This window comes from Pseudorasbora parva, chromosome 23, assembly GCF_024679245.1.
Source record: "Pseudorasbora parva isolate DD20220531a chromosome 23, ASM2467924v1, whole genome shotgun sequence".
NCBI classification, from domain to species: Eukaryota; Metazoa; Chordata; class Actinopteri; order Cypriniformes; family Gobionidae; genus Pseudorasbora; species Pseudorasbora parva.
The window spans coordinates 17,217,917-17,229,311 of record NC_090194.1 but is presented as its reverse complement, the minus strand read 5'-3'; the positions used below and the strand labels follow the sequence as shown (position 1 = coordinate 17,229,311).

At 37.3% G+C, this 11,395-nt stretch overlaps 1 protein-coding gene across 1 annotated transcript in view; it reads right to left on the bottom strand.

Annotated features, from left to right (window-relative positions):
• hdhd2 (haloacid dehalogenase-like hydrolase domain containing 2) overlaps positions 1-11,294 on the bottom strand; it is an 11,540-nt gene extending 246 nt beyond the window's left edge. Inside the window, exons 1-6 of the mRNA XM_067434271.1 lie at positions 9,930-11,294; positions 9,318-9,414; positions 6,301-6,509; positions 1,402-1,486; positions 1,090-1,306; positions 92-155 (exon numbers count right to left, since the gene is read on the bottom strand). Of these exons, the coding sequence (XP_067290372.1) occupies positions 92-155; positions 1,090-1,306; positions 1,402-1,486; positions 6,301-6,509; positions 9,318-9,414; position 9,930 (673 nt within the window). The 5' untranslated portion in view covers positions 9,931-11,294. The remainder of the gene's footprint in view (positions 1-91; positions 156-1,089; positions 1,307-1,401; positions 1,487-6,300; positions 6,510-9,317; positions 9,415-9,929) is intronic.
• Between the last annotated feature and the right edge of the window lie 101 nt (positions 11,295-11,395).

The window sequence follows — 11,395 nt, the reverse complement described above, 5'->3', positions numbered from 1 at the left end:
GCAAAATTAAAGGAGGCATATTAATATCCAGGAAAATAACTATAACCACTGGATTATAAAAACATAATTTTACATTAAGAATTAAGCCTACCAGTTTGCACTAAAATTCCCAGCATTCCTGCATTCTGTGCCCCACCAACATCATCTCTGGCATCCTTTACAAAGTTTGGTTGTTAAAATTATAAAGGCAGATTAAATTATAAAGCAAACAAGTCCAGTCATGCATTTCTTCTTGAACTGTACAAAAGTAAATAAATAATAATTTTAAAAAATGCATAATTTCAAGTAACTAACCCTAAACAAAATCCTGTAACACTTTATTTTACAGAGTCCTTGTTACTCAGTCAGTACTTAAATATAATTCAACTGTAACAATGACACCTTAAAATAAAATGTAAACCAAAGTCCCAACCCTAAAGTAACTAGTAAGTGCATGTAGTTTATTCATATTTCTACTTTTTAAACTGCTTTGTGTAATTACACTGTAAAAATGTTACCTTCAAATGAAATAGTAACTATAATATTTTTCATAAAGAAAATTATATATATATATGTATATATATATATATATATATATATATATATATATATATATATATATATATATATATATATATATATATATATATATATATATATATTAAGCCTACCATTTTGCACTAAAATTCCCAGCATTCCTGAATTCTGAATGAATGTGTGTATATATATATATATATATATATATATATATATATATATATATATATATATATATATATATATATATATATATATATATATATATATATATATATATATTATTTTATTTTATTTTTTATTTTTTTAAGATAACATAAATTTTAACTATAAAATCTATTAGTATTTTACCATTTTTAAATGATCTTAACGGTAGAACTTTGAGATTGGTTCCAAATGTAAAGTGCAATAAAAATAAAATTATTATTTATAATTTTATATATATATATATATATATATATATATATATATATATATATATATATACACACATGCACGCACAGCATATGTATATGAATGTAAATATAAAAAATATTTTAATCCCGCAAATATTACAGTGGTTGGCATACTCACATCTCCTATCATCACAGCCTCCTCCGGTGAGCAGTTCAGGTCTCTTAAGGCCTCCAGGAAGAAAGCTTTCTCTGGCTTACCCACCACTGTCGCCTGGGTGTCAGTCGCATACTCAAGACCCGTCACAAACGGACCCGGCCCCAAAGCCAACCCGTCCTTCCTTTTATAGTATCGAGCTTTATGGATAGCAATGAGGGGGGCACCGTCTAAAATCAGCCTGATGAAATGAGTCTGATGAGGATTAGCAGCAATAATTCAACCACTAACAACATATTTTGAAGATGAATAGCTTACAAAATCAAGTAGGTTTACCGGAAAGCTTTATTGAGGGTCTGGTAGTTGAAGTGGTCAGGCGCTAATCCAATCACAACGGCGTTAGGATCCGAAGTCTCCAGACCTGCAGCAGAGGAAAGTATGAGATCTACCCAAACAATATCTTTATATTTTATATATGACTATGTTCTCTTAAAAATAAAGGTTCTTTATGTTTAACTTTTCCATCCCATAAAAGGTTCTTTATAGTACAAAAGGGATCTTTGCATTTTTAAAACGTTCTTCATGATAAGATTTTTTTTAAAATATGAGATGATGGAAAAACATACAGAGAGCACATCCTGCTCTGGTAACTGCAAGACCACAGCAAATGCGGTGAGTGTGTGTTGAAATGGAAATGAAGAGAGAATGAAGGGATATAGAGAGAACATTGTGCTGGGTATGTTAAAAACCAAACTTGGGTCTCCAGACAATGAGGTGTAACTCCCATCTGTTTATGTCTGAAGAGTCACGCAGGTAATTATTAGAAGTGTACCACAGTGATTCAGGATAAGACAAAAACACACTTTGGAAAATGGATTCATTATGTACTCGCGCATTATAAATTTTGAGCACAAAAAAGTGACAGTGCAGCTTTAATACCAGGTGTAAACCAGGCCAAAATGTGTGCAAAACCATGCTGTGGTGTACATGGTTGCCCAAGCATTGTTACATGGTTGCTATGGTGTAGTAAATTGTCACTGCTATGCAGTTGCTAAGGAGATCTAGTTTCCACCCTTAAAGGGTTACTTAAGCGCTGGGAAGATGAATCTGTATTTAAACTGGGTTATCGATGTAGTAGAAATGAAATTATTTTTGAATTTGGTGCTTTCTACACTGAGAAATGACAGAAAATGTATTTGTCTCATGGGGATGAAAGACAACAATTCCCAGAATGCTTTGCTGCTCTACGAGGCCACTCCCAAAGCCACAGCTACTGAATCACTTTCCCACCGCGTTTATCTTCATAAAATCAGTTCAGTTAGAGAACAGACACTACAATTAAAAACTGAACCTGTCTGTACAATATAATATGTGAGTCGCCGCACGAGTGTCACAGCCAAGCGGCAACCTCCCGTGATCTCTCTTGAAGCCAATACGGAATTATTATAAACTGCAATTCCTCAACTGGCCACTAGGGACATCTCATTGAGCCCCATGTTAAAATTCTCAACTTTATAGCAGGAAAAAAACATGTTTACAGCCTGGAACAAATTGTGGTTTGTGGTTTTGGTTACGGATAATTTTGCCCTTCATGACAATTGGGAGGGGGGGTGAATTTTTTTAATAACTCATTCGTTTACATTGTAAAAAGCCTTTTAGTTCTGCATAATTAAGGGCGTTGTTACTTTGAGTGAAAGGTGGTCTATTTATCCGCCGTCTATAGTCATTGCGTCACCTAAGCTCCACCCACATCCCGCCTTTTTGCCCATTTTCTGTTATCCGGGAGTGACTCGCGATGACACGCTTGCAAGATGGCAAAGGCCACCTCGACCCCACTTTACGCTTCAGAACGGCTTATCGGAATCCTATGGGTGACGACACAGAGACTACGTCCATATTTTTTTTTAAAGTCTATGGTCACAGCACAAACGTTGCAGGAGTCAGATTGCATTCGTCGTGATGAATGAGCTCTCCTGATGAGAGCTGAGGTAATCACGGCCGTGCTCCTGGCAGTCGTTCACAGCGCATGTTCGGTCTGGCGCATTTTCTTTGGAAGCTTAAAGGTGTCCTAGAATGATTTGAAACAATATGTTAAATTATTCTCTGATATCTACATAGAAGGTATGTAGCTTATTTAAGTACAAAAATTGTCCAGATACAGTTTTACAGGTCCATTTACAACCCTAGAAATTGTCCCTAGGATGTAATGCTCTGTTTTTGCCTTATTTGGAAGGGTCATGAATATTAATGTTGAACTCTGCTCTGATTGGCTTATTTCAGCAGCTCACAGCTGACAGCAGTTCAGTGAAGTGGCTCGTGAGTCCTGACCGTCCTGACAGTACACAGACCGACTAAATGACACTGTAAGCAGAGCATCTCAAATGGAGATTGATAAAATGCAGCTTACTTGTTCATTGGTGTTTCAGTGGTGTAGATCATCCGCACGTGAGAAAGAGCTCGCGTTCGTGTGGTTGCCAGATTTCAGTAATTAAATCCCCCAAACATAGCTTTTCTGTGAAAAAAAACATATACTATCCTGTGTTTTACCTAAACATGTCCAATCTGGCAACCATATGCGCGCGAGCGATCAAAAAACACCAATAAACAAGTAAGCTGCATTTCAGCTATCTCCATTGACTATCGTTTTAACTTATATGGTGGAAAAGGTGAAATTTGCTAGATAGATCGAGTGAACAATCTGTAAGCAATGTATCTACGGTTGTATTTTGTAATACAAAATAATATTAACTTTTGTCATTAGACACACTATTTAGTTTCCTGTTGTTACTGTACTAGCATCTTGCGTCATCTAGACAATGCGGTCTCTAAGAAACGTTGAATTTAATCAGAAATTGTTTAAACAGTCAATAAGTGGATAAATCACGACTTACTGCTTGCAGGAATACAGTTGTAATTGCCCCTTTCTTCCGTTTAAGACGCTGAGTGAAGCTTGCTTGAAATGGGCCGAACAAACGAACGATTTGTTGTGGTATCCGATAATAATGTATATAACCTCAAAAATATATAACCTCAACCATGTGTCATGAGAGCCGTTTTTGCTATCTTCGAGTGTCTTGTTTACCATCAGTAGATTCGGCTTGTTTGGACAGATGCAAATGTTGTGGGTGTGCATATAAATGATCCCCAACGCTTGTGTCACGGTTTGGTTTATTTTGAGAAGCAAATTTTTTTCGTGGAGTTTTTGATTTACAAGATTTACCTAAGAAGTAGGAGGCAATGGTGTTTGAGACTCACAATATGTGATGTCTATGTACTGAACTCTTATTATTTCACTATGGCAAGGTTAATTCAATTTTTCATTCTAGGGCAACTTTAACTTTCATAGGAAATAATTTGAAAAGTTGAAACATTCACTGTGCTCTGCCGGCCACTCCGTTTACATGAATGTCCGCAGCTGCCCGAGCTGAGTGCTGTAAGCATAGATATCCATAATAATGGCTAGATGTCTCGTGCGTGCTGTTGGCCAATGGAGGTCGCCGTCCGCAACTTGCGGCCATCTTGTCACAGGCAGCTCGCTCACTCGTAACAGTGTGTTTTAATGGTGCATGTACTTTTAAATAGCCATAACTTGCTCAATTTTCAACAGATTTTCAAACTGTTTTGTTTGTTATAAACGTCAGAGATGTAGTTATGACACTACATACTTATGAATAATTATAACCATGAACTTCAATATGAAAGTAACATTGAACAGAACAGATAGGTGCAATAAAAAAAGTTATTTATGTTAAATCAATATATAGGCTACTAAAACTGTGTACCGAATGGCAACATGAGAAATGTATTAATTATATATCACACACATATAAAGCTCTGAATTTTTTTCCAGAGCTAGCTATAGCTAATATATATATATATATATACTTTTATAATAAGAATATATATATATATATATATATATATATATATATATATATATATATATATATATATATATATATACATATACTTTTATAATAAGAATATCACTATTATAATACAATTTTTTTTTTTTATTAAAACAAAAAAAAACATGCAAACTAAGTTTATTTTAGACAAAAGATTGGTTGTCATAAAATCGTTATTGGTGTCAATAAACCTATATAATTGAACAGCTGGATTGTGGTCTCAGCCTTGATAACGTGCACGTAAGTTAGCCGTGATACACAAGCTGCAAGATTAAGTCGTTAACCGAAACGAAAAGCTGCAATTTCAACGCGTTAAAGCATCCAGATTTGAAGCCATGTTAATAACGTTTGTAAGAAACCAAACCATTTGTAAATCCGTCAAGATTTCATCGAGATAAGAGTATTTATGTTCGTACAGAGCACTCATCTTACATCAGGTTCCACAGAGCCCGACAGAAAGCTTGCCTGTGACAAGATGGCCGCCGGTGATGCCGATGGTGACTCCGCCGTAAGATATCTAGCCTTTATTATGGATATCTATGGCTGTAAGTGCGATCCCACCCCCCATGGACCGGTTGAAAACATGCGGAAATAGCTCCCTCTGCTGGCTGTAGTCTTTAGCCTCTGGCCAAAAATTCCTCAGATGATGCAAATTGACGATATTTGTGTCATCGGAGGATTTTGTCCCAGAAATAAAATGCTTAAATCTCTTGTCTCAGGGGAATATGAGGGGGGAAGCATGAATATTCGAATATTCTCCAGGGTTTCTACTGGTACAAAGCCATATGCTAATCTGTGAATTAAGGCTGCATCCAAAAGCTTAGGCAGCAGACGTGTTGCCTCGCTGCTTTATCAGGTAATGACATTGTAGGCAGCGTTTGCGCACAGGATAGCGGGATATCAAAGCAGTGAAGGATACAAAATCGATCACATGAAGGTCTCTCAGAAGACAGGAAGTTCCTTGGAATGCATCCTCTGAACTCCGAAGGCACAATTTCTTTAGCTTTCGGACGCAGCTATAGTTTCTATATATAATTTGTATTAATGCAGCTTCAATCTACCGGAATTCGTTTCCCGTTTTATCCATGGTTCATTTTAAGTCTGATCTCACTGATCTCACCTTTGTTTTTCGCATAAATACAACAACACTGCAGATCTGTGTGAACGGGGATCATTTTGACAAAAACTAAAAACAGGCATGTGCATGATGTCACCTTTTTCACCATTTTAAAAAATGTAAGGCCCCCAAAACACTATTGTCGTGTATGACCAAAAAACAAAAACTGTGTTGTGTAAACGGCCCCTCAGATAATTTTATTCAGCTGACCTGTGAAGTCCTCTAGTGCACTATCTTCCACCAGCAGAAGGGGGCGCACTGCTTTCTGCTCCAGTAGATTACGGGCTGCAGTAAGCGATGTGAAGATCTCCCGCTCCTGAAGGTCAAAGTTCAGTCGGCGCAATCGCTCAAACAGGGTCCTCTTACATTCCTTCGTTGTGTTGGTCACAAATTTTACAGCGACTGGAGACTGCCTTAATCTGGACAAATTATATTGTACATGTCTACATAGTTTTATGGAAAACAACAGATAAAATATATCGACTAGGTAACAAAGGTCACAGGCCCCTCACACCCCAACCAGAGACAATGATTTTGTCTGAGCCATGAATAAAAAATACAATAGTGGAAATTTGTTTTTTTTTTTTTTTCATTTTATTTGAAAATCGTATCATTTTAGTGTAGATTGAGTAAAGTTGTTAGGATGACAAAAAGTTTTAGAAGTTAATATTTAGGCTGCTACCTCAGCACTCTAACAGTGCTCGTCAATGTCAAAAGGATCGAGATGACCAATCAAATTAAAGAAGGCGGGTCTTCCTGTCACTGTCACAACGCAACAATCAGTTCATGGAAAGATGTAAGTAGATGTAAGAGCACCGTCCTTCGGATGAGACCTTAAAACGAGGTCCTGACTCTCTGTGGTCATTAAAAATTCCAGGATGGCCTTTTCGAAAAAGAGTAGGGGTGTAACTCCGGCATCCTGGCCAAATTTGCCCATTGGCCTCTGTCCATCATGGCCTCCTAATAATCCCCATATACTGATTGGCTTCATCACTCAATCGTTTTGAACTTAAATTTAAATTATGAAATGCAATCATGCTTCATGTAATGTGTAAGTGTATATTGAGACATACACCAATCAGGCATAACATTATGACCAATTATTGTGTTGATCAATGAGCCTTGGCCGTTCTCCACTGTTTCTTCCTTGAACCACTTTGATGGATACTGACCACTTCTTCTTTTTTTCTTTCGGCTGTTCCCTTCAGGGTTCTCCACAGCGAATCATCTGCCTCCATCTATTCCGATCCTCTGTATGCTCTTCTCTCAAACCGACTACCTTCATGTCCTCCTTCACTACATCCATAAACCTCCTCTTTGGTCTTCCTCTTGACCTCCTGCCTGACAGCTCTAACCTCAGCATCCTTTTACCGATATATTCACTCTCTCTCCTCTGAACATGTCCAAACCATCTCAGCCTGGCCTCTCTAACTTTGTCTCCAAAGCATCTCACATGTGCTGTTCCTCTGATGTACTCATTCCTGATCCTATTCATCCTCGTCACTCCCAAAGAGAACCTCAACATCTTCAGCTCTGCTATCTCTGTTCTTCCTCCTGTCTTTTCCTCAGTGCGACTGTCTCCAAACCATACAACATCGCTGGTCTCATTACTGTCCTTTACACTTTTCCTTTCATTCTTGCTGGTACACTTTTATCACACAACAGACCTGAAACTTTTCTCCACCCATTCCAACCTGCCTGCACACGCTTCTTCACCTCTTTGTCACACTCCCCATCACTCTGGACTGTTGACCCTAAGAATCCTGCACCTTCTTTGCCTCTTCTCTCTGTAACCTCACTGTTCCACTTGGTTCCCTCTCATTCACACACATGTATTCTGTCTTGCTGCGACTAACCTTCATTCCTCTTCTCTCCAGAGCAAACCTCCACCTCTCTAGACTTCTCCCTGCTCTCACTACAGATCACAATGTCATCCGCAAACATCATAGTCCACCAATGCAGACCGGAAGCACCCCACAAGAGCTGCAGTTTTGTCGTCTAGTCATCACAATCTGGTGAATTTCGTGATGAAGAGATAATCTGTTTTATTCACTTCACCTGTCAGTGGTCATAATGTGATGCCTGATCAGTGTAACTAGGAACTAAAGAGTTTGCTATAGAGGGTATGCATCGACGTCACTTTCCCGCCGGAACACAAAACTTGCATGTAACCTTATATGCGGATGGGTCAGTGTATTGAAGCGTGTATGTGGTCATATTTTGTTTACAGTCAATGGGTAACACACTTTATAATCACTAAAAGCTGTCACTCATTCAATAAACACAATCACAAAGTTCCGCTTTATTAATCAGTGAAGCTGGTACAATGAATCTCTTATTTTCACATGTATTGCTGCGTCCCACTTCGCCTACTTATACTATGTCCTAAAAGTATATACTCTTTTTGTGAAGAAAAAGTATATACTTTTGCGTGTGTAGCAGAAAAGTATGCAAGGTTCGGGACGTACTACTTCGCCATCTTTAATGGACTCTGCCGCTTAGTTACGAGCATCCCGTCACCGTTTAACTGTCATGTTTGTAGTTTAACGCTTTTTATCCGCGTTTGTAGTTCTAATCGAATCCTAGTCCAACTCGCAATGGTTCGTGGGCAATATCAGCCGTTCGTGCCCATCAATCCATACTTCGAATATAATACATACTTCCATACTACCGGAAATAGTAAACCATCCGGGTATCTTTGGAATACTCTTTTCAACATGCTACGTTTTGGGATGTACTAATTCTATTTTCGCATTACTATTTAGTATGGATATTATGCGAATTGGGACGCAGGGTATGTCTGTACATTTGACGCACGTGTTTAACTGAACTCAGCACCTGGACAAACACTGGAGCCGTGAGTGGATTCCAAATTCCACACCTGTGATTGGCCAACATTACTCACCGAAGCGGAAACATAGAAATCATTTGCGACAAAGATACACACTGGATCTTTTCTATCTAATTTTCACTAATAATATTAGTACAAATTCTTAAAGAGAATTACATAACCTAAAATAAGTTATGGGCAGCTTTTCCCTCTAAAAGCAGAAGCAGCAGCAGGTGGCAGTGGTTTAAATTACACGCTAAGTCCGTCTCAAGCTCGGAACAGCAATTGTCCATGGGGTCCGTGGACAAGCCTAAATACTTAACACTTAAAATAAAGTGATTAAAAAAAAAAATCCGTCTTATATCACAAACAGCCAATTTCAACAAATCCCTCTGACCTGGTTAAAGCCTCTTGCGCTCCGGGAACTGCAGCATCCTCGATATGAAGAGTCCCGCTCAGATCGATCAGAACTGCTTTCAGTGAGCGGCGAGACACTTACAAAAACCATAGAGATATTAGACTGTTAACTGTTTAATACATTACTTAGATTTTATATATTTAGTTTTAATAACTTGGCTGGGCTAGATTACACAAACACAAAAAAGCAGATACACGTGACGTTTGGATTCGGGATTTTTGAGGATCATATTGTCAGTTTCCGAATGTGCAATTAATGCTCTTATTCACCATGAACTCTGGATTAAACACAATGACTGGCATCCAAAACAACACTTCATCTCATCATCTGTGTTTGACATCATTTATTTAAAACGAGCTGCCAAAGGGCTTTGGTTAAAGTAAAGCAGATTGCCTCAAATCACTAATACATGTAAATAGAGGAATGTGTCTTTAGGTTTTTAATATATTGATTACATGACATTCCCGAGTCTACAAAGACACATTCTATTAATATTCGTTTCCAAAATATTTGCGTATTTTTGATTTTAATACAAAAGGATGAAACACATTTGACCAAAACAAGTTACAAAATATTATGAATTACGCTTACTTCCTTCTGGAGTCCTTACACTTTGCTGTCCCGAGAAATGCCTGTCGAAAATACACGTGCACTTATTTGTTTCATTTACGGTCTCCGGCACATATACACATAGACTCACTGATCTGTATGACTATAGATCACATAGACTGTATAAAAAAAGTTTTTAAAAAAAGTAACTACGCAATTTATTTATTTAAATTGTATATTATCTTTGAACATTTAATGTGACGATTTATTTATTCATAAGAGCATACTGGGTTTTCTCTACCATGATAGCTTAATCATTTAAGAGGGTTGTCTATGACAGATTATTCACTCAATGAATAAAAAAACATATGCAGGATATTTTAATAGCAGATTAAATAGCATTTAGAACATTAATTCATATAACTGCTTTACCAATATTAGAAATCTCTTAGCGTTTTACTATTAAAATTCGTCCAAATGTTACATTAAATAATTAACATTAAAATAAAATAGAAGTGATTTTAAGTTTTTTTTTTTTTTTTTTAAACACAATAAATCAATTAATTATATCCCTTAAACATCCTCACAGATCCATATTTATTTGGGGCAATAGGGAACATAACTTTGCTGCCAAAAAATGCACATCATATTTTTCTGTCATGAGATAAATCCTGGGATTGGAGAAGTATAAAGACACATCATCTTTCGGTAATAACCATTAAGTATAGATTATAAAGGGTTAGGCTTTAATCGTTGTTCTGAACATATGGTTGTAATTCAACATTTTATCCGTGGTCTGGGCTACTGTTAATAAAAATGTACTGTAATCCTGATGGGAGTAATCTAGTGTTGCTAATGGACTCCGTATGGTTCTCATCACTGAACCAAATGTATAACATCAACTCCAAACTGACCTCCACAAACAAAACACATTAAAGGCTCTTTCACACCAACAACGGTAAATAGGCTTTAAAAGATAACTTAGCATACACACAATATCAGTCTGTTTGGTTTTGTCTACTTAGATAAAGCAGGGTTGTTTCTGAATGTGATTTCTGGTTGTGTATTCTAACATCTTTCTATCAGAACCATCATTAACTTCTTGAACAATTTGACCTACAGTAGCTCGTCTGATCAGACCACACGGGCTAGCCTTTGCTCCCCACGTGCATCAGTGAGCCTTGGCCTCCCATGACCCTGTCGCCGGTTCACCACTGTTCCTTCCTTGGAACACTTTTGATAGATACTGACCACTGCAGACCGGGAACACCCCACAAGAGCAGTTTTGTTATCTAGTATGAAGCAGGATGGATTCTGATTGGCTGTCAATGTTGTATCGTTCTGGATGTGATCCATGTGTCCTTATCACTATAATTGTGGTGTGGACTCTGCTATTCTTTAACATTTAGAACAATTTTGAGAACTATCGTTATAGTTATCGTCATTGGTGTGAAAGGGCCTTTAACCATTTCACTGAATAAATGCTGACTGATCGAGGCATGACAAAA